The 23,496-nt window shown below is 36.4% G+C and overlaps 3 protein-coding genes across 7 annotated transcripts; 1 reads left to right on the top strand and 2 right to left on the bottom strand.

Annotated features, from left to right (window-relative positions):
• Positions 1 to 201: 201 nt before the first annotated feature.
• On the bottom strand, positions 202 to 12,995 carry LOC139985058 (uncharacterized). 3 transcript variants are annotated; one of them, XR_011799268.1, is made up of 17 exons: positions 11,670 to 12,994; positions 10,929 to 11,237; positions 9,929 to 10,006; positions 9,317 to 9,412; positions 9,029 to 9,053; positions 8,769 to 8,839; positions 8,622 to 8,664; positions 7,984 to 8,051; positions 7,270 to 7,425; positions 6,665 to 6,775; positions 5,484 to 5,650; positions 4,937 to 5,056; positions 4,134 to 4,248; positions 3,358 to 3,451; positions 2,989 to 3,070; positions 2,159 to 2,328; positions 202 to 318 (listed from the first exon to the last, which is right to left on the bottom strand). XR_011799268.1 is itself a non-coding variant. In XM_071999248.1 (17 exons), the coding sequence occupies exons 1-16, from the start codon at positions 11,980 to 11,982 to the stop codon at positions 2,209 to 2,211; spliced, it is 1,968 nt and encodes a 655-aa protein (XP_071855349.1). In that variant the 5' UTR covers positions 11,983 to 12,995; the 3' UTR covers positions 202 to 318; positions 2,189 to 2,208. The 3 variants fall into 3 exon arrangements, 2 of the variants coding, with proteins under 2 accessions (XP_071855349.1, XP_071855350.1); XM_071999248.1 differs by having other exon boundaries at positions 2,189 to 2,328; positions 11,670 to 12,995; XM_071999249.1 differs by lacking the exon at positions 202 to 318 and having other exon boundaries at positions 1,110 to 2,328; positions 9,317 to 9,409.
• Positions 12,996 to 14,209: 1,214 nt separating this feature from the next.
• On the top strand, positions 14,210 to 16,642 carry LOC139985059 (heparan sulfate glucosamine 3-O-sulfotransferase 1-like). 2 transcript variants are annotated; one of them, XM_071999251.1, is made up of 2 exons: positions 14,210 to 14,483; positions 15,038 to 16,642. In XM_071999251.1, the coding sequence occupies exon 2, from the start codon at positions 15,072 to 15,074 to the stop codon at positions 16,374 to 16,376; it is 1,305 nt and encodes a 434-aa protein (XP_071855352.1). In that variant the 5' UTR covers positions 14,210 to 14,483; positions 15,038 to 15,071; the 3' UTR covers positions 16,377 to 16,642. The 2 variants fall into 2 exon arrangements, with proteins under 2 accessions (XP_071855352.1, XP_071855351.1); XM_071999250.1 differs by having other exon boundaries at positions 14,213 to 14,479.
• A 2,372-nt stretch (positions 16,643 to 19,014) lies between these two features.
• Positions 19,015 to 23,415, bottom strand: LOC139985065 (biogenesis of lysosome-related organelles complex 1 subunit 5-like). Of its 2 annotated transcripts, none has more exons than XM_071999258.1 (5): positions 23,036 to 23,415; positions 21,620 to 21,702; positions 21,106 to 21,235; positions 20,476 to 20,534; positions 19,015 to 19,779 (listed from the first exon to the last, which is right to left on the bottom strand). In XM_071999258.1, the coding sequence occupies exons 1-5, from the start codon at positions 23,073 to 23,075 to the stop codon at positions 19,615 to 19,617; spliced, it is 477 nt and encodes a 158-aa protein (XP_071855359.1). In that variant the 5' UTR covers positions 23,076 to 23,415; the 3' UTR covers positions 19,015 to 19,614. The 2 variants fall into 2 exon arrangements, with proteins under 2 accessions (XP_071855359.1, XP_071855360.1); XM_071999259.1 differs by lacking the exon at positions 23,036 to 23,415 and adding an exon at positions 22,924 to 22,963.
• Positions 23,416 to 23,496: the final 81 nt, after the last annotated feature.

The raw sequence follows: 23,496 nt of genomic DNA on the forward strand, positions 1-23,496 counted from the left end.
ACTTTGAAGCTTCAACTACGATTATTTTGTTATTATATTTCTCCGCTAGGGCGATACAAGCTTTTTTCGTCACTTTGTGTTAATCGACATAGGAACCAAAAAATATTGATTTGTTGTCAAAAGGGTTGATTTATTTCGCAATCTTCTTTAATATTATATCAGTTTAGTGACAGATCAAATAGGTAAGTATAATTTTTCTACCTCCTTTCTGACATTTAACTCGCCTTTCGAGAAGTCGTAGGGCCCTCGGCTAGCAGGTTGTGTACTAAACATACCGGTGGTGCTGTTCTGTAAGCTATCGGGGCCGATAGTTTACAACTGTATGAAAGATTTAAATATAATCTTTTTATTTTTATTACCTTTATGTAATATTACAAATATTCCAGATAATATCGCCATAATTTCTCGCCATTAAATTTATTTTCTGTCTGTTTTTTAGGTCTATATAATGAGTCTGATTTATTCTTTAGTGACACGAAGGATGTTTCGACTATCACTAGCTGAATAAAACCAATTAATACACAGCTCCTGCAGGAGTTAGCTGATTTTTCGACAACTTATAAACTGATTACAGATCTTCTGAACGTGCCAGAGGAAGGACAGGGGTGCGAATGAGGGTGATAGGGTGTCACAGTGGGGTTCCTAACTCCACTCCCGCCATCCTTCCCGTCAATAGTCCCTGCAAAATCACCACAATGCTATATGCAACACTTGAAGGCTCATTATTATAGTATATGTAGCCTATGTGTACGCCCGCAATGAGAACTTGAGAACCAAATATAAAGAGGCTGTGAGCTGTTATAATTTCATTATTTTCTCTATACGGGAATGAATGTTGAATTAAATGTTTTGAACTCATAAAAAGAAAAGAAATCATTCGTCTCGAAAGAATGCATGATGTTATAGGCTGATTTGCTGCTTGTCATTTAACAGGTGGAGCACGCATACATACTTTAGCTATATGAGAAACCTATTTATGTATCTTTAGTATATCCTTATATATATATATATATATATATATATATATATATATATATATATATATATATATATTGGTATTGAAATGAGTGTCCCTCACCTTGATCTCACCCCCCCCCCCCACCACTCACCCTCCTCCACCAAAAGTAATACTTAAAACATAAATAATAAACTTAAAAAATAGTCTGCTACGAATAATAACACAATCACTGAACAATCTAAAACTGGCATTGTATATAAGTACCAGTGTATCACACTAATTGAATATACTTTGACCACATATTGATCTACTATAGTCTATAATAAAATATAACCGTGTTATGGTTATTGAAAATGTATATATATAGGCTAGTATATATAGCGTGGTGTGTTGAACTTGAATGAACAAGATATATGAGCAATAAAAGCCATGTCAGTTTGTAGTGTTTACTCAATATACTTTCACTTTCTTTCTTGCTGGTTTGAGTTTACATTCATCATTAAGAGAACAAAACACTGCTGCAGTGCGTTAGTGAGCTGTTAATATAGTATATAGACATATAATATAGAGTTTTAACTTCCTTGTATTGAGAACGCATTCATATTCCTTTTACATTAGGATAATACACATTGTGAATTTTGTATTAATCTTCGAAGTACAGTATATATGCGCACAATTTATGTATCGTGTGATTGTTACTAGAAGAATAAAATATATTGAAACATTTGATTTGGTTTGGTTTTGATCAATTATATTCAGGCTTATTAGTGTTTATTATTTGTTCATATTTATTTTTATTAGCTTTAATATTTAATGAATAAAGTAATAACTAATGCCATAACATTAAGAAGAAGTTATTTTACGTGAGTTCGTCAGTTTTTGACAACTTAGGAGGAAGTATAGATTAAAAAAAATATTTTGATTGAATCAAATAATAACAACTTGAATACTTTGCTTCAAGTTGTGACAATTTCAGCTATCAATATCACGAGAACATCACACAGAAATTGAATGGAAAATTTACAAGCTGGGGGAGGGGGGGGGGGGGGCAAGGGGGGCAAGAGGGTAGGAGGGGCGGCCCCCTGTAAAAATGACTTGCGGGCGCCCATGCTTAAGATAAAGCTTAATATGTTTTTCATGTTGTTATTAATGTTTTTATAGAATGTGGTACTATACATAATCCTTATGTTTTTCTTTTACTTTTGTATTTCTGCATAATTTAAAGCCAGCCTCTCGTTCCGAATTGAGCCTCATTCGCTGTTAGTATCCGACTGTTTCCTCTGAGATGAAACGACGCTTCCCCCCATCGGTGTGTACAAACTGGATAGTGGTATCTCGTAGAAACTATTTTCAATTAACGTTTCGAATATCTATATGAATAGAAATGATGAAGAAAAAAAATGGAAAATACACAAATATCATAAAAGGCGGTAATGGAAAATACGAAAGAACAAAAGGTGCAGAAGATGAGACAAGAAAGTTACAAAATCCAAAAATGATTTGCCGAAAAAGATTATTTTTCATTTTTGGCATAGCAGTATATATAGTCTTCTATCAAATGAAGAAAACTCTTTTATTGTTTAAATCATCAAACGTTGTTGTTTATACCACCAATCGATACTTTTAATTTCGCATTTTCATGCATGTTTTTACCCTAAGTTGCATAAGTGAAATCGTAGCTAACATGCTTACTTCGTTAACTGTTATGGATATCTTTATTATCACTATATGTTGGACCTGTTTGAGACAATATCGGTTGCTTTGATTTCTATGGTTACCTTCATCGACATGTATGCATATTCATTAGCAAAATATATACATTGATATTTCATCGCACAATATGGTTTATGAAAGATATTGATACAGCAAAAATAGGGTAATATTTTTTCCAAATAATAGAAACAAATCAGTATAAATAAACAACAAAATCCTGACAAAAAAAAACACAAAAATTGTCCGTCTGGAACTGGATTCGAAACCAATTATATATCTAAGGAATAAAATTTACATATATTTTAATTATTTCTTACCGATTTGAATGAAGCTCTCAGTTGATGGATGGACGGTCGCAAAGAGCAGTTTTGATTCCAGCAGTCAAATAACGAAAGATTACTGATGAATATGACAAGGATAAGAGTAAAAATTTAACCTGTAATTTATTTCACTTTTCAATCGGACCTGGTGCCTCACCTCATAGATATACCCTTTTATCTTTTTTTTCATATATAATTCAGTATTTCAATTGCATTATGAGATTTTTCAAATAGGTTATCTTTGTCTTTGAGGTAACACGTAACCATATATATATATATATATGTAAACATAATATGTAAACACATTATTTTCGTTGAAATAAACAAAACGATTATTTTCGTTGAAATAAATATATATGTATATACCTTAGTTGTAGGTATCTAGGTGGCCAAATTAAGTTGGGTGTTTCGACATCTTGTCCGGGTATAAGTTCCTCGTCCACTGGGAACGGAGAGGTTCCTTAATATAATACAAACAATGAAAAGAAACAAAGGCAATGTCTTTCTTCATCATTATTGTCAAAATGTACTATCATATTTAAAGTAAATTTACGATTCACTAAAATATTAATGGATTGGCAAATATTAAGTACCTTCTTTAAATAAAAGAGAGTACCCTTTTCGTACATGTGGGCACTGCATCCCCTAGAGCCCCCTTACTAGTTTTGCTCTTCCCCTTCCCCTTCCGCTGCCCTACCCTCCCCCTCTCCCGTCTCTCCCCGTCGCCGGGTCTCTGGCTAAAAATACAGATGACTATCCGTGACATGATTCGATATACGTATTTGCTTTCAAACTTTTTCACAGTGTTCCCTTTCATATCTTATAACCACAGAGTAGAATTATCGTAAAGAGACAAGGCTGAATTCAGGGGCTGCACCTGGAGGAGAATGGGGGGGGGGTCGGGAGATGGGATTATGTCGCACCCAACCTTGCATTTAGGGACCCTGCGACAAAATAACTTCTAAACACAACACGCAATTTATAAGTCGCAGTCAAGTAACCTAATGTATAAACGACGCTAAAACATTATGAACTCATATTTACCACATCAGTTAAAAAAAAAAAAAAAAAAAGGTTATTTGTGTGAAGATGAAAAATTAATTGTACATGTCCAAAAGTAATTTTAATTTGTGTATAATCACCATCTGACAAAATCTCCCATAGAACTACAGCCGTAGACCATACGTCACTTTCATGTGTGTATTCATTTCGGAAGACAGATTCTGGAGGTAACTGGTTTAAAGTGCATGAAACCATCTGAACAAAAAGGAAACAATGGTTGGTCACAGTACACCTCTCTGCTAATCATTTGTCGACAAAATATGCAGTTTCGTTTTCAGTACGTTCTCAATAACTCGTTCTCAAACGCGGTACACCAAGAGAGTATATAAGATATAAAATACAGCGTAGAGTAGAACGTGCATATAGTATCGCAGACGATCGCAATGCAAACTATAAGGTGCTAGGTATACACATACGCCCGAGACTGTATAAGTGACGTGTGGTAAAACCCTTTCCAATTTATGACTGAATTTGTGAGGGAAAAAATTACTGAGTTCAGTTGCAAGTTAATTTTGATTCAATAAAGATTTTTGGTAATAATTAAGTATCGACATAAGCCAACAAACGTATGAACTGCTAAAAAAAAACAAAAAAACATATGAGACAGTAGCGGTAAGTATACTGAATTCTATACTACTAAGTGAAAACTCTATATTACGTCATCAAAACAGCGAAGCAAAGTGGTCTCATGGGGGACATATTTGCTCCTCGAAACTCATTCCCACCCCCCACCATATACACATTTACCCTCCCCCCTCCCCAATAAGTGACGCCGTTGATGGACATCATTTGATAATCGTTAGTTTAGATCTATATACGAAAAAACGATAATAAGTAGAAATAAAGAACTTAAATAAAATATATATAAAGATGGAAAATCTACCAGCGACTTCTTTAGAGACACGATCTTTGGTGCGTCTTCAGCCAGACAAAAATCATATAATTTACATATTCCGTCTTTGGTGTATAAAACCTTCTTTGTTGAAAAACCCGGATGTAAAAACTGTAAGTCATAAAGATAAAAACCGTTTCCATTTTTATAACGATTATTAACTTCTTTTGTTGCCATTTATGACTGTTTGAAACAACAATTTGCAGCAAAGATAGCGTTTGAAAATTCATTTCGATTTTTTTGAGGGGGTTGGGGGAGGGGGGGATAAAAGTCTAGCAAAGTCATTAACATGTATGAGTAGGTCTAATATACTTATTACGTATAACGACAGTTACATTGTGCATGCATGAAAAATTTCATCTATATCGGAAGGGGGGAGAGGAAGGGGTAAGAGTTGAGGATGGAAAGTGGATGGGGTAAGTGATGGATATGGGTGGGAGTGGAAGCGAGGGAGGGGAGAGGGAGGTAGGGGAGGGAGGTGAAGGGGGAGGGGATGCGAATAAATATAAAACCAACTATTATTATGTAAATGACGTACCCCATATGATTGAATAAATGCCATTCCTTCTAAAATTCCAGATATATGTTTCATGGCATCAGGTACTAACATTGGACTTTGCGTGCATTCTGAATCAGGGTCAAAGTTCAGTCGGCTATCCAATGTCTCACAAACAACATGTTCCGTTATGAGGTAGAGCGTACCAGCTATATGAAACATAAATTCAATCATTAAAAGTGACCGTATAGACACCATCAAGAGAGAGTTGCTAATGGTTCAAGCTTATAATATATCAGCAGTAGCCTATATGGACAATAGGGGCTAACTAAATTGCATGATGATTATATTGGGACACCGAATTGACTTCTAAAAGTGCATCCGTCCATGCTTGGGCTAAGAAAGTACATGCACAGAAAAGACAAATTTTCCGGGGGAAATTATCGGTATACTGTGTAAATATAGTGTTTCATGTTTCCAACTGCATGCAAGTGCGAAAACCTCATAAGTCATGGGTTAACCAAAAATCTCTCACATGCTTGATGAGGTTTACTTCGAGTTATATGCTAATCCATATAACCAAATAACATAATCCACATATAACCAATCCACATATAACCACATATAACCACATATAACCACATATAACCAATATAATACCAATATAATGCACATATAACCAATCCACATAACCATCCACATAATCCACATAACATAATCCACATATAACATATAACCACATATAACCAAACAAACATATAACCAAATAACAAAATCCATATAAACATATATAATCCATTAAAACCAACTACAAAAAAACATCACAAACACACACAAAATACAACAGAATATTGGGCAATTGACTCTCTTTTATATTAATCAAGTTATACACCGATCAGAGAGCTGTAGCAGCTAACACAGAACGACATGCGAGGTTGGAATTATATGAAAATGTTTTAAAGAAAACAAAGGGAATCAAACTCAAACACAATGATGGATCGTAACATCTGAGGTTATAGCACAATCAGTGATCTCTTACCCCCCCCCCCCCCTCTTTCATCCTTCCCCCTCCATCGCTTGCGGATAATATAATACTTAGTAATAGTCTTTTTCTCTCTCACGGTAGTTAGAACCTTGAAAAACGGATGAATTCGTTATCATTTCTTTAAGCAATATATAAAGTAAACAAAGAGTAAATAATTTTGGTTAAAAAATGTACTTACTTTTATCTACTCCTATTCCTTCAATTTTAGTCAGGTGATTCGTTTTCGGCAGATCCAGTGTTCGCTTAACAAATATATCCCAATGGATAATTTTCTTCTTGATAACTCCATCTGACGTCGCGTAAAATAATGAAAGAAATCTCAGGTTACATTGTTTCCTTACATATCTTGGCCTATGGGCCTTTTTCATAAAAATTAAAACAAATTGTATTGTAAACTTTACAAAATTCCTCTTTTTACCACTTAGACTACTATGCCCCTCCAAATTGTTACTATAGGTATCGAGAAGGGTTCAAGTAGATTTAAATGCCTCTCAGGGAATGTCCACCCCCCCTCCAACCCCTCTCAAAAAACACTTCAACTAACCACTATCTACTTCAAACAGACTTCTCCTCTTCATTATTCCCCTTACCCTTCTCTACCCCCTCCTCCTCACCCTCCCCTTCTCTTACACACATCCTCTTCTCATGAATACATGTAAAACCAACATCACAACACTAATCTACTATAATGTATTATCACCGAAAGGTATATACACATCATTCTATATATCCTTTGCATACAACACCTCACAAAACTATACTCTTTAATAAAGTCATATTCACCCGAAGTAGTCGTTAGAACCGCGCATTTTTTGCCGTGAATTGTTCCCATCCATCTATTGTATATAGTTCCCATCTTTATACTTAATAAGAGACAGAAATCGTTCTCACTGAAAATTCTGTCCTTTCCAGTACCTTCCTTCGCCGCTGAGTAATAATCTAAGAATTGGGAAGGAGGGGGGGGGGGGAGTTTGAGGGGAGGTGAGTTGCAGGAGGCGGGAAGAGGGAGGGATAGACGAGACAAAAAAATGTATATGATGATGAAAAATGAAACATTTAAGAGAAAATACATTTGTAGCGTGAATGATTTAGAACAGTACTTATAAATGTTCTGATCACCTTCCAATGACGTAATGCTTGTTTTTACGACACTATTCAGGGGATTATCTATACTAATCCTAAAGAATTTGATTCGAAGCACCGAGATCAAAATCCTGTCATTCATATAAAGACGCACTATTATTGATTTATTATGCATTAATTAATTCTCCTCTAAGTAATTTGTAATTCTCCTCTAATTAGTTTGTAAATTAATTCTCCTCTAATTAATTTGTAATTCTCCTCTAATTACTAATTAATTTTGAGCTACATGAGACTCTGATATAGCAGAGATAAATCTTTAATGGTTTGAAACCTATTGGTGCAACACCAAACTAAAAGAGCCTACATTAAGATTGGTTATCGCAAAGAGAATAAAATATTATAAATGTAACTTACTAGTTTCACTGCTTCCAGTCGAGTTTAAAGAATTACTCTCATCACTCGGAATGCTTGGCAGATCGGATCTAAATTGAGAGACAGAGAGATTATTGAAAACGCTCTTAATTTCATTACAAATCAATAATAACCAGCTACTTTAACTATAGAGTATATTGTCTATATGCACAGATTAATACACTAGCTACATTAGTATTCTTTGTGTCAATGTCATTATTGATTGAATACCATCAAAAGTCTTATATTTGATCTGTGTGATATGATTCCAAGGCGTTCACAAAAAAAAAAAAAAATGAGATTGTAGCTTATCAAAAGAAATTCTCACAGCATACAATATGTACCCATATAGACCCATCACCTAATTTGCATATACAACACTCTGAGCAAACCTTGCAATTGTTTTGCTAATCATTAAGAAAAAGAAATTGATGTAAGTTTACGTAATTACCTTCGGAATGAAACAATTTTGAACTATGTCTTGTGATTCGAAATGGTTTAATCATTACGATTTGGAAATAATTTTTCTATTTCGGAATACGTTATAAATACTACATATTTACAAGAAACTTCACTATTTCATGTTACAGAAGGAAAAAATAAACAGCAGAACAAACACAAAAAAAACATAAAATTCTTACTTTGGTTTTCCTTTCAAACTTCCTTGCAAATTATTCGGCAGAACTAAGGGGGGAAAATGTTTTAAATAATATCATGTCCATATATTATTAATGTAATGGATTTCAAGCCACATATAGTGTATGGAATAATATGATTGATTAACGTACGTGATTGGTCGGTTACTGGCATGCTGGTCAGTTGAATCTGAGATGGTCCATGGAGATTGGAATCTCTATTCCTAGTAAGAAAACAAAACAAGAAAACAATCAAATATGACTTTCAAAGTCATTTTCTGAACTTGCAGGTTATGCCAAACATTGTAAATTGCTATATAATCTCATAAATGTTAATTTTCTTTGGGGGGGGGTGTGGAGGAGGGGGGGGCTAAAACAATAATTGAAAATATTATTAAAAATATATAACTTACGGTGCCAAGTTAGCAGACATCGAAGCTACAAAGGGATTGTTAACAAGAAGAAACATTATGAACTTAAGAGAAAAGGAGTGTAAGAATTGCTTCATAATTTATTAAACAAACAATGAATCATATAGTATTCCATTAAGATGAACTCGTACAATGTCAAATTCCTTATTCATTTTGCTTTTATATTTTTTTAACTATACACTTTCCTTTAAGCTATAACATTTCCAATTGAGAATTGCATAATAAATTGTTACGACACAAAAAGAAGAAAAAAGTGATGAATACACTCACATCTGAGTTTGTTGATTAGTTTGTAGCAACATAATGAGAGGATACACAATAAAGCTAGAGTAGGACTCAACCACTGAAGAAACAAGAATCCTCCTACTAGGAAATGAATGACAAATATAACAAAATAAATTAATCAATTTATGAAACATCATAATTACATTAAGTAAATTAATTAACGGATGTCCTTAGGTACAAAATTAATGTTTTAGATGGTATTGGTCTATATCGGTCCAAGTTGTAGTTCTATAACACTTTATATTTTAGTTTTTTTCAAACATATGAGACCTACCAATTAAAATTGGTAATTAGAAACACATGCACAGATCATTAACTCAGTTTATTAGTTCACCATATTTAAGTGAAAGAAAACAGTTGTTGTGATTTCTTCTAAGTATAAATGTCCATTGTGGAAAAAATTGTGATGTGACAATGACATGTCTGTAAACCAATAAATGAAATGGAATAAAGTAAAAGTAGAAATTATGCTACTTTTGATAATTTAAAATAGTTTCCCGTTTCTTTTCTGTATATGTGACATCGTTCAGCGAAATTAAAAAGATACCAGGGAAACTTTATGTCTTAATTGATATGAAGTTGTTAATTAAGTCAGACCTGAAGATAAAGAAGGCACTAGACTTATAGGTGTTCTTGTTCTTGTTGTCATTGTTGTTGTTGTTGTTGTTGACTCTTCTGAAAGATAAACATAGTAACAAAGGACATGAAAAATACATTGATATGTCATCCTAAAGCAATAGTGTGCAAATAAAACATATCAACAGATTTCATGTTGATATTTTGAAGCTATTTCAGTTGTCTTTAGTAAAATTTTTAATTGTATTAACAAAAATGAAGTTCATGTAGTTATACCAGGAAAATTTCGACTTTTATATAGGGAACTCAAAAGTCTCAAACTTTTTACATTGTCCATTTGTGTTTAATATTGATATAAAGAATGTTTGGACGACGGAATATACGTTTTCTTATACACACATAGGCGTAGGAGCCTAATGTGATTGGGGGGGGGGGGGGGCTGTAACGACTTGCCCGAAAAATATAACCAAATTTTTTCGCGTGCGTTCAACATCGTAATGTGCATATCATATTGGCATTCATCGGTTATTACATCACATGCCAAAAACATACAAACATTTTCCGTGTTATTGCCCTTCCATATTGGTTACAATTATTGGGGCAGCCGTTACAATAACAACGATAATAATAATATCAGCTTAACCATTGAAAAACACATTGCAAATTATTCTTCTTTCAGTAGGTGCCCGAAAAATTCTCAGCATATTGCCCGAATTTTCACACAAATTTTTGGTTGGGGGGGGGGGCTGCAGCCCCAGCCCCCCCCCCCGCCTCGTACGCCTATGCTTAGACACCTGTCACGATTGCATCGTACGGTACTAAAATCTTTGGACGGTTATATCGCGGTGGTTACATTACATCTATGGATGTTATAACGGTTATATCGTCAATTCTACAAGTTTCAGATAACAACACGATTACCGCCTCCTCTACATAAACCGGTGCATTAACGGTATATAAACTAACGATTTGTATATCTTTGCAGTTAATAAAACTTGAGATCTTTGTTGATGTTTCTTACCGGATAATTCCAATATTATCGTTACGCTGTTGTTGAGATAAGTATCATTATGGATGTGTTGTATGCTTCTGCAGATGATAGTCTCGGGTTCCAGCCGTTTTACCAGAGGATACGAAATTATTGTGGAACTTTCATTGGACGATGAATCTCTCACAGCTTCAAGTTTCTCGTTAAAGAGATAAAGGGATAGCACCGCCTCTGGTATTGCTCTATCAGCATGGCATGACACATTCAACTTCGTTCCTGTTTTCACAAAATGTTCTCCCTCGACCCTTTTGCCATTAAAAGTCATGTAAAGATCTGGAAAGACTTGACGTATGAAAGAAAAATTTTGAACAGCCAAGTATTTCTTCTTTCGTAATTATTCCGGACCCCTCCCCATACCACCCCCACCCCAATCAACTTACAAGTATATTGGTGAATTCAGGATTTCTCTAAAGAGGGTATCAGCTCAACGCATTAATCCAACGCAAAATTACTAGCTAAGTGGCGAGGCATTAGAAATCGTCGTATTAGAAGATGCTGCAAAGATTGCGCGCATCCTGTCGCCATCACGATATCACAACTTCAGAACCTATGGATAGCCCCCTGGGACACGAAACCCAAAAGTCATGTAACGTTATAATTCAAACTTATATATATATATTCCCGATATTAAGAGACACGAAATTTTTAAGTGTAAGTTACTTTAATATATGGTTTGAAAATGAAACCGTGAATAGATATTAAGTTGATCCTTACCATAGGTATAAAGTGAAACATTAACATTGTAAACTTTCGAGGCGACGCCATAAGCATTGCAGGATATCGTAACCACGTCTCTATCCGGTCGATAACTCAAGAAAACAGATTTTGAAATCGTTGGAACGTTTTCAGTGACATGTTCTACAGACGTTTGTGTAGGTGCAAATGTCTCTTCACCGTCATAAATGACCAAAGTAACGTTTACTGCTGGCCTGGACTCCGAGGCAAGACAGGTTATATTTAATGACACATTTTTAGGAACCCAAAGATATGCTTGATCAAGTTTAATTTCATTGATACTTATAGACATCTTTGGAGGTACTGTAAAAAAGAAAGAAAAGATGGTTGAATGAAGTAAAGAAGTACCACGATATAATCCCGAGGGGTAGAGAGGGGGGTAGAGAGGGGTACATGAAAACCTTTAGTACACTTTGAGCGCGAGCATGCAGGGGAATACAGTATTTTAAATAGATGGATGTAGCGCTGGGTCGTTGAAGCGGGGCCTACATGTAGCATATGCTACTATAGTTAAACCCGGCACTGTATATACACTCTTGTTCAGAATTAAGTAGCCTTTAGTCGTGATTGCGCTTATACCCTCGTATACTTGTAACAGTACTTATGTTGTTTTTACCGTACGACAAGTAGGATATGTTATCTGGCGACAATAGACTCAATATTTAATGTACAAAAGCTGGATCCCGAAAATCTCACAGAAAGTAAGCTAGGCTTGATAAATCCTCTATATACGGTAGTGTGGTATAGGTGGGAATTATCAAGTGCGTCACGTCAGTATTGTAAATAATTTCTGTGACATCATCAATTTAATATTATATACCATACCTTCAAGCAAACAGCTATTCCATTAAAATATCCAAAATGTCGAATTTAGCAAAGAGTTGTTAATATGTAGAACGAATGTATTGTCGAATACTACATACCAAAAAAAATCATGTCGAATTCAGTCTATGAGATGTCGAATTTAGAAAAAAAAACTCACAACCTGTCGAAATGCGCAAACCATATGTCGAATTTAGCAAGTAGCATGTCGGATACAACACACCGTATGTCGAATAATGTCATACATATGTCGAATAATGCTACAACCATGTCGATTTCCAGAAATCGACATGTCGAATTTTACAGATACCTGTGGTCGAAGTAACCATAAGCTGTCGAAAATCACTCACCGATAGTAACGCCCCTTTCTCTCCCGACAAACTATAGGGGTGGTCTACCGTTGTAACAGGTACGAGAAATGGGACAAATGTAAGATTCATTCTTACTGGAATACATTTGCGATTTGTTTTTTATTGATAGATTGAATATACATGGGGTCAACTGTAAGCGCTCGTAAACCGCACTCGTCACCCTGAAAACAGGCAGGTATGTGTGAATTGCTGATTTCTAAAGGGTATATAAATTACACTTATGTTAAATAGACAGCGGCATCGTTTCAAGTACTGTACACCTGTGATCGGTATCGACACCAACTGTGTCACTTGAATTTTTTTTTCTGCAGAGGTGAGCTGGGTCGGTGTGTAGTTTCCATGATCATGTAAATCATGCACTAACATTCTGGTGTACTGAGCGGGGTGGACATCGTGAACAGAAAACTGACGGGAGTAGCCTATTGGGGCTTGAAGAGTCAATGCATATGAAAAGAGGCCTAAGGTTTTCCGCTAACCCCCACCTCACCCCCCCCCCTCAGGCTGTCTCGTTCTCGACCTCTTTCCTATCTTCAAACTGGAGTGAGTTATGAAATCGACCAAATCTTCTTGTGTAGTTGAAGCTAGAATTGTCAATAATTATCTGCTGAGTCGAACGATTACAGCTATAGATACGTTTAACAACTAAAACAAGACGTACCTTCAACTATGTTCGTATAGGGAACATTAATCACCAAAACTTGAGCGGCCAAGTGGGGTACGTTAACTAGAAACGAAACTCTCAGCTCATTCAGCCCTTTCCGCCCTTTTCTGTTAATGAAACTGAGGAACTTACACTTTTTATTTTTTGTAATCAAAACTTTAACTTTTGTTATTTTCAAAAATCAGGCTCTTAATTCTGTTGAGAACCATCTGGCAAATACTAGATTTTGTGGTACAGAATTCAGCCGGGATCAATTTCTCCATCTTTCCACACCAGACTATGGATTATTTAACCAATCCGAACTAATAGTTATCACCTCCTTTAATTTTTTCAAAGCCTATAGCGCCATTTATGTAAATTTAGTTCCAAATACCCCTCCCCCACCCCCTCGGAGGTGCCCTTTGTCACAAGGCCTATAAGGTAAAATGTGAAGAAAGTTTTAGCAGTCTCTTTCTTGAAGGAGGCATGACGTCACTTAATCACACTCCTAATTTTCGAGCGAGCCTCATGCATGACCCATTCCTCATTAGAGTGGTCTCACAGTGTGCAGGCCTACGGAAAAGCACTACACATCTAAAAAAAAAAACCAAAGGGGGGGGGGTGCGGTTATTAATTCGAATATACATAGGCATTAATTCAGATATATGCTGGACTCGCTGGAGATTAAATCGAATCATTTATGGCCAACTAGAGAACAGAGGTACGGGTACATGAAAAACCAACATAGGAACGGTGAGATTAACCCTGACTAGTTGTTGACATCCAATCGCCAGTCGGATATCCGCGATTCTCACGCTCATTAGCTTGCCATTGTGAGAAGGCTAGTCGTGGATCCGGGTAGGTTACGTGGCTAGTCGCTATTGACTTTGAAGTTGGCTCTAGCTGGGATGTGGCAGAAAACAGTTACTTCATAATTTCAGAAACCCAGCACATTGGTAGGTTTGCAGGCATGTTTTAAAATGTTAAGTTCCTTGTATACATATCCTATGTAGCATATAAGAACGTGTGTAATGCACCCAAGTTAGCAACCGACCTATACTAAAGTACTATAGCTTAGTACTAGTAGTGTTACCCTAGGCTTAAGTTAGGCATACAGTAGCAGACAGACTCTAGTACTAGTAGCCTAAATTAGGCTTACGCATACAGTACTTGGGCATTGATGCATCCAGCGAGAGGAAATGCCAGAAAAAGGGTAGGAAACTGAATTGTAGTCTTTTTCCCTTTCCCTGACACAGGTGCAATATTGGGGGGGGGGGGGAAGGCAGTAAGAGTAGACCTACAGGTATGTTAATTGGTGTTAGCAGTGCTTCACATGGTAGAAGTACTTAAGGCAGTGAGAATCAATGAGAACTCTGAAAAAATAGGTATAATAGACTTAAACCCTTTGTCACTCTTGAGCATAGTTCTCACAAATTCATAATATTGTAGTCTTCCATTTGTCTCTCTTCTATTGAAATGATTTTCCCTTTCTCTCTCTTGTTTACGATCGACAGGCTTTGGGTTTGGCATGTTCAACGATCCCTCACAATGCTGGGTTTCCGTGTCCGGGGAAAGCCGGTGCTTTGGTTGACCGTTTCCATGGCAATCATCATCCTCGTGACTAACATATCTCATCACCAGAGTAAACAAAGTGAAATTTTGCAGCATCCACCGCCATTAATGCGAGGTGACGTTTCGGGTGCTTATGGTTACAGATCACCTTCCCGTCCGAAGCAAATGTCTTTCAAGTTAGACGGTGATGACTACGACATGTCCTATCTTGAGAATCAGTTCTTGGAGTTTACTGGCAGCAGCTCTGAAGATTTTGATTCCGAATTTTTCTCCGACGAAAATGTCACTTTTCCCGAACAAAATACGAATCAAAAGTTGACAGATTTTGTGGTGAACAAAACTACAAACGTGTTTCAGCATGGTTGCTATATGAGAGGTGCAATAAAAGGAATTAAAAAGCTATTACCAGTTGATGTTTTAAGTGGGCTAGGCTGCAAGCAAAGACCCCCAGAGGCTATCGTTTTCGGTGTGAAGAAAGGTGGCACAACAACGCTGAAGGAGTTTTTAGCTTTCCATCCGGGGGTCTCGGTGGCACCAAAGGAATTGAAATTTTTGAGCAGTTCATTCTTACGTAAACAGGGTCTGGAAGGGTACGCCTCTCTCATGCCCTACAGCCTGCCGACTCAGATCCCCATTGAAAAAACACCTGGTTACATGGTACGATATAGATGTATCGAACCGTTGAAAGAGATGGTACCAAACTGTAAGTTAATCGCCATTTTGAGCGATCCTGTAAAGAGGGCAGTATCCGACTTTGTCCATCTCTCTTGGGTCAGAGATCATAGAGAAGGCGGGGCCTCTGAACTGCTACCCAAACATGCCCACCAGATGCCACACTATGAAGTCAAATCGACGTTTGAAGAATCTGTTTTTTATCCAAACGGATCACTTAAGACTTGGAATACACTTTTAGATACAAGTTTATACTATAAACATGCCAAAATGTGGATGGGATATTTTCCGCCAGAAAATTTTCTATTCTTAGATTCTTCGGACCTCGTCTACAATCCCGTTCGAACCTTCCAAGAGATTGAAGAGTTCTTAGGTTTACCTCCGTTTTTTTCGGAACATGTCTTCCACTTTAATGAGACGAAGGGCTTTTACTGTGTGCGCTATCCTATTTATTCGTGCATGCCTCCATCCAAAGGCAGACCGCATCCAATTGTCGATGATAGAGTAGTGAAAAAGCTACAGGAATATTTTGAGCCTTATAACAAAGAATTTAGCCATCTTATCAACAAAACATTCTCCTGGACAACATATGCCACAGATGATGAGTGATTAGCTAAAGTAAGAAAGAAAAACAGAATGGTAGCAGCAGTGGGATCTTAGCTTTACAGAGGAGAGCAATTAGGAAGCTGTGTTTTTGCATTAAGTTTACCGCAACCACCCTTTATCATTCAAAATAGGATGAAACTACTTAATGCTAAGAGAGCCCTTCTTATTTATTGTAACCTTTGGTTTGCACCAAGGAGGGAGGGGAGGGTTCCATGCCCCCATCCCCTCCCCACCCTGCAGCAAAAAGACCCAGATGGGGGATTGTTTTACATTCAGACCTGTCAAATTCAATAGTATTTATTAGCACAACCTTACAATTAACCTTTTAAATTTACTCTTTGGGAACTAGTTACCCAAAACTAATAAACTATCTTGCCACTGAACAGTTCCTATAATGAATACCTTGCCGAAACTTATATCTTACCCTGTAATTAATTCCAGTTTTAGGGATGCACCGGATCCAAATTTTTGGATCCGGCCGGAACCAGATTTTGCCGGATAGTACGTGAAAAACCGGATTTTTTCATTACACAAAAGAAAATCATTAATAAGAAGTAGAAGTATGAAACAAGGAGCAAATCTTAGGTGAGGTATATGCATACAGTATTATAAAGAAGGTGAAATTAAGACCCCATTTATGAGATTAAATATGATTTGAAGTGGTGTAATCTACATTCTTTAATAAAATAACTACAATATTAAACTGATGAAGGCTGCAAGAAATGATTTCACTGCAAACTGTATTTGTTGTATATAGCTTCATATAATTACAGTAGTTGTATTGTTTTGGTTGATCTTTAGAAACAGTGGGTCAGACCATTGAGAAAATTAAATTAAACATGTTAAACCTAATTTTTCCTTACTTTGAATGTTTTTATTAATTTTTGGAAATAGTTTACATTGATTTAAGTTAATACCAACACCTTTTTAAGGGATGATTCAGGCCAGATTTTGAAACAGATCCGGCCGGATTTTGAAAAATATCCGGCCGGAACCGGAACATTTCTCACTATCCGGCCAGATAGTCCGGCCGGACCGGATATCCGGTGCATTCCTATACCAGTTTCCCAGAATGTTACTCAACATTTGAAAGTACCCCAAGTACATATGCAGGGATATTCTGGTGAAAAAAAAAGAGTTATTGTATTATATTTATGTGTATATGTATTTATGGGTGTATGTAAGCAATATCTTTGTGATTATTAATATATAGTATTCTTATTCAGCTTAGCCAAAGATACAGTATGCCTTCATCATGTAATTGGTACATTTCATGCATTGCGGGCAGATGACAGATGTTAATGGAATAAAAAATCTTGCTTGATTGATAAGTACTGTGGCCTGTAGGTGGACGTAAAATAAGAATGTAATTGAAAACTTGTACATTATAATTGTACTGGGATTGCAGAACCCACCCCCTCCCGCCCCCCCATCTCTCTCTCTTCCCACTATGATGCCTACACCCTATCCCTCTTAATCTTTACCTCTCTATGCAAGCATTTTTATATTATGATGAATATTTCCAGTTTATGTTATTCAGAATATTTTTATATTTTTCTCTTATATTATATATTTTGTTGAAAAAAAAACAAAAAAAAACGAAGTTGTAATAAAATATCTTTTTGATAAACACCTACAATATCACTTGATTGCATTTATTTTAATTTGCTTTTTGTCATTTTAATTTAGAACTCTTTTAATCATTCTAGAGCATTTGTTTTCATTCTTGTAGGAATTTATTTTATTAGAATGTTACAAAAGCTTGAATTGAAAAGAAAACCTCAGAGAGTGAGACTTTTTTAAAGTAGCAACATAAATATTTGGCACATAATGGTCACATTTTACACATTGTCTAGGATTTACTAACAATACTGTAAGGTTCCTTATCAAGGGGGAAGGATTCGTCATATAGCAGCAGGGAGGTATGGGTTTTTTCTTCTTTAACTCAGCAATGGGTGGAGAGGGGTGGGCATTCTCATCAGTTGATCCAGGTTGCACCATAGTTCTTTCAACTAAGAGTCAGAGGTACTGTACAGTACATTGAAATGTCACTGGTTAAACACATTACAACATGGATGTTCAGATAGGGCGTTCATATTATTTAGGGTTTCCACATAAGTGTCATGTTGGTCATAGAGGGGGCAGATCCATGGAGTGGGCCCTAGGGCCTCTCTTTTCTTGGGCTTGAACATTTTTTCTTCTTCAAATAAGGTACATTGTGGAAGAATTTAGCATGTTCCATGTACAGCCATGCCTTTCTATCACTGCTTACATTATATGCATCACCCTTCTGGTAATAACTTCAGCATCTACTTATAATTCCCTACTTCCCCCTCCCCCCTTCCCCCTCTTCTGAGAAATCCTGGATCAGCCACTGTCTTACACTAGTCTAGATTCTCTTTTATCTAAAGTAGAGAAAGAAAGGTTGTTAGCAATCTTCTGGCTGAGATGGTCGACAAGAATTAATCCACCCCCATTTTTTCTTTTCAAACATGACAATATGTGCTCGACTTTTGTTTTTGTTCTGTAATCTTCTGTACAAACCTAAACTCAACATTATATACCACAGGTCTTAGATACCACTGGATGTGGAAACATGCAGCTATTGTAAACAAAGAATAATGACAGATGCATGTTAATATATGTTAATTATATATTTATTATGACACAAAATAAACGCTTGCCATGTGAGTTCATTACATTTAAGACAAAACTTGTTTGGCACTCTGTGAATACCAGCCCAACACAAAACATATTTGCAACGCAACGAAAGTATTTATATAACCGTAAATTTTCACAAAAATAAAATACATGGCTAAATAAGAATATTTGTTAGAAGTCTATTCAGGTAAATCCCCGGTTGCAACTTGTAATCATGATATATGGTAAAACATGTTGAATTCCAAGGTAAAAACAATGACATTGTTTTTATGTTTCATGATAACTATGCTTTTTATACCCGAAGGCCAGTAACCAGTGGCATCATAAAAATAATACAAATTGCATTATGGGGCTTGATGTATCTTCAACTTTTAATTACTATGGTTTTACTTAGTGTTAGCTGTTTCTCTTTTCCAAGATTGTCTAAAATTATAAATGTAAAGTGATATTCATTTCTATCGATTCAACGAGCTAACTCCACCACCAGTCAATAACAGCTGTTCGCCCACCTTCCATTTCTCACTGATATATACTGGAATGTTCAAGATTTACACACTGCACGAGCCTGGCTGTCATTTTGCTACTCCAAAGCCAGTTTTTGCGTATGCAGCTCAAAGTGCTCTTCGATAGCAGTGATCCTCTTTCTGTGTTCGATATCTACTTGATCTCTTTCCTGAGTTAATTTCTCTCTAAATTCTGCCCATCTCTTTGCTCTCAACTTTCTATGCTCTTCAAGAGGGTTTGCCTGAATGAAAGACGAAAAGCACAAACAAATCAATAAATATATAAACATACACAGAAGTTTGTTTATCACTCAATATGCTTGCATGAGAAAGATGGTCACATCCAGTCAAAACATTGACACCTAACACCATACCATATTCAACAGCATAGCTGGGCTGGGGTGGTCCACTGGGTCAAAGGTCATCTGGGGACAAGTTACCATACACTGGAGCTGGTCGTTGACTGTAAACACTTCAAGCCACCAGTAGTGATATTACAGGTGCTGGCTGTACACCAAATCCACCCCATGTGCTAGTTAGGGCCCATCACTCATTCCTCTAAATATCTAGATGGGCCCTTATTTAATTTGCCATCGGGGTCTGCCAAAATTAGCATTATGGCCACCAGTCCAGTAAGCCAGAGAGTGCCAATTCCTGGGGTCGTACAGAAGACGATGCCAAATAAAGTCGATCACCAAAGTCTAGAATCTTTCTTGGGCTTCGGTGAATGTGGGCTCTCTTTTGGGGACACATTGCTATTGCTTCACAGGGCCCTGTAGCAGCTTGATACATCAATGACACACAGTTTCATTTACCTGTTTACTGATCGCATATTTTGAAGCAAGACGAACAGTATATATCACCTAACTGATACGGTGTACTTTAAACAAATGATGTTTGTACTCATATTACTAACTCTTGTTTTTGTCAAAACTCACTTGTAAATGTTGTTCTTCAGAGTCTATGAGTCTTTGGCAAGTCGTCGTTGCTGCTGAAACTGGGAGGAGAGAATGAAAACATGGTGGAGCCGTAAATTATGTCAACGTTGTTCCTGGTCTTAATTTTCGAGGGAATAATTTCGAATTCAAAAGTGGGAGCAGGGACCATCAATGACTAAGGTTTAAATGCTAATTTCAATTTCAAATTGATGATCTCATATGTTATGTACAAGTTGAGTACAATATAGCAAACTGGTTGGAACTAAACATAGTAAAGACCACTAGAAAAATACTGAGAAGGCTGTTATCTAAGCTAGTGACCATGTAGAAATAACAACAAATACAAAAAAATAGATACAATGAGGACAAGGCAGAGGGACACCAGAAGAAAATAGATAGGAAAGAGGGAATGAAGAGAGATGAGAGAAGGAAACATTTCAGAAGGATAGAAAAGACTTAAAAATAGAATTTAAAAAAGAATAAAGAGACCTGTAGTCAAAGGTTCACAAAATCTAAAGTCTACTGTAGGTTACTCCAAAGTTCATACTATGTACTACTCCTAGCTGTAGGTTACTTGATAGTTCATAGCATGTATTACTCCTACGTAGCTTTCCATATTGAGTTACTTACTTTGAACAAGTATTTCTGGGAGTTGCCTTTCCATCAGCTGCATCACCTCTGGCAGTTGTTCTGATTTGATGTCTGTAATTCCAGCCAAGCTTTGCTCCAGTTTATCAAAGTCTCTGTTACTCCTCTTTGTCTGTAATCATGAAGATGAAATCTTAGGATCGATACTGATCCTGTGGTTTCCAGTGATTGTCAAATTTTACAAAACATACCAAGCACTGTTAGCTCAAAATATTGCCCATAATAAGTTACTGTAATCTTCTAATTAATGTTCTGGATTTTCTTATTTTAAAATTACAAATTACATTTTGTCAATTGGATTCTGCAAAGTTTGTCTCCATTTGTGTTTTCATGATTAGATGATGCAAAGCAAAATTGAAATTCTTCAAAATGTCTTCTTTACAAGACTTTTATCAATATTTAAAAGTTCAACTAATATTAACATTTATTAAATAGAAAGTTAACAGTATATATGCAACAGGTGATTGTCAGTTGTTTTCTTACTGTCATTATATACCTCAAATTCTTTCAAAAAATATTTGATCTCCGACTGGATCACTGGTTTGTGGTCTAGCAGACGTCCATGTATATCAGTGACACCTACAAATAAAGAAAACAAAGCTTTGTATAAACAATAAAAAAACTACAATAAAACAGAGAAAAACAAAATCCACTAAATTCATATTATATAATCAAAATTTTTACAGACAATGTAATTTGAACTTGTTTAGTTGTTTCTGCAGGAAAAACTTTATCTAGTATCGCCTTCAAAACTGCTATGTACACAAAATTTGAACACTACATAATTCCCTGTAATGGCAAGGTTTTAAGTCCAAACACTGCTTTCATCACCTTTGGTATTATAGTCTAGAAGGTTAAGGTTAGGATTATGTTTAGGGATCAGGGGGTCAACTCTAACCTAACTCTAACCTCTAGCTCTTGTCCTAACTCTATCCTTAATTTAAGACAAACACACCCAGAATGCCAACCAGTGATGTATGGGACTTGGTAAAAGTCATTTACATATACCATCATGACTAATAGAAGAAAACATTCATCCATGATCCATCACATGTAGTTTGCCTCAAATTACCGTAGTAGTGACCACTGAAGTACCATCAAAATGGAGGACACATCCAGATGCATCAAGATCCAAATAGGGGCACTGGGAATGAACTGTCTTTAGGTTCCCTCTTGTTCTCATCCGATATCTTAAAATTGAGAATAAGCTTCTACTTATCCCATTTTCTCCCTGTTCCCTCTTAAACTTTTTTGAGGGGGAGGGGGACCCTGATTGACCAAGGGCTGTAGCCTCTCTGTAGCCCACCTCCATGAGTCTGGACAAATCCTGCAATAGCTGAGAAGGCACTGTTACAGTGAAACAATATTTCCTAAATTTTATTTTGCAAATGACGCAACAGATCCAAATTTTCCGCAGTACGCAGGGCTTCCATTCTAATTTGAAGGCACAGTTGCAAATTTGACCTGGTAGTACAGTAGGCCTGGTAGTACATGGTATTACTATAGGACTACGGCGCATAACGTTGCATATTCGACAGATGACCTGTTTCGGCTACTCCATGATACGACTGGATAACTGCAACAAAGACTGGATATGCCAGTAGTACGTAGTAACACCATAACACGGTTCCAGCAGACGGTAAAGTTCTAAAGCCTTTTAAATTTAATTTCGCATAACATGTCTAACCATGTGTCTACGACGAATCCTAGTTTGTAGCGCTCATCGGCGTATTCGATGGTACAGGCCTAGCGCTGTATTGTAGGATACTGCATCACTGTACAATAAAGCCTAGGGCCTACCTACTGTAGTACCACTGCCAGTCATTCCGTAAGACTACGAGTGTTCTGTTGCTGAGTGATGTACGATAAGGTTGGAAGATGGTTAGACCTAATAATTCCTTTCAAAACTCACCTTTAAATACCTTATCTGCAACTGGTTCTTTCATTGTCATTTTGCTGACGGCTTCAGCAGTTGCCCATATTAGATCGTATATTTTGCAAATATGAAACCGAAAGTAGCACGTATATTTCTTCTATGCCACCGTACAGTGGCGTGACCATTATTTCGAACATCAAATCGGCATCTGCAACATACTGAAATGAAAAGGGTCTTCTTGGCTCGTCTCTAACACTGTCGTATATCACTGACTTTTGCTTCTATCCATTTCCTAGTTTATCTTCTGTCCTTTCTCCGTCTTTCCTTTAATATTACTTCTGTGTATTTGCATAATTTTATGTAACAACACTTCACTCACGCGATTGATAAGTCGGAATACGGTGTACTTTTGAAGTTCTTTGACTAAGTCCTCGTCATAAATATTTATCATTTTTTTAAACGAAAGTCATACATTGAAAACTGTATAATGTGTGCCG

The sequence above is a fragment of the Apostichopus japonicus genome, chromosome 17, assembly GCF_037975245.1.
Source record: "Apostichopus japonicus isolate 1M-3 chromosome 17, ASM3797524v1, whole genome shotgun sequence".
Taxonomy (NCBI): domain Eukaryota; kingdom Metazoa; phylum Echinodermata; class Holothuroidea; order Aspidochirotida; family Stichopodidae; genus Apostichopus; species Apostichopus japonicus.

Excerpts from the sequence above, each read along its gene's own strand:
- LOC139985058 (XM_071999248.1), bottom strand. The coding sequence starts at position 11,982 with ATGTCTATAAGTATCAATGAAATTAAACTTGATCAAGCATATCTTTGG. Across the intron at positions 9,413-9,928 it reads AGTGCCTTCTTTATCTTCAG|TAGGAGGATTCTTGTTTCTT; the intron begins GTCTGACTTAAT and ends TTCATTTCCTAG. Across the intron at positions 8,052-8,621 it reads AGTTTGAAAGGAAAACCAAA|ATCCGATCTGCCAAGCATTC; the intron begins GTAAGAATTTTA and ends CTCTCAATTTAG.
- LOC139985059 (XM_071999251.1), top strand. The coding sequence starts at position 15,072 with ATGCTGGGTTTCCGTGTCCGGGGAAAGCCGGTGCTTTGGTTGACCGTT.
- LOC139985065 (XM_071999258.1), bottom strand. The coding sequence starts at position 23,075 with ATGACAATGAAAGAACCAGTTGCAGATAAGGTATTTAAAG. Across the intron at positions 20,535-21,105 it reads CCCAGAAATACTTGTTCAAA|TTTCAGCAGCAACGACGACT; the intron begins GTAAGTAACTCA and ends CTCTCCTCCCAG. Across the intron at positions 19,780-20,475 it reads CTGAAGAACAACATTTACAA|GCAAACCCTCTTGAAGAGCA; the intron begins GTGAGTTTTGAC and ends TCTTTCATTCAG.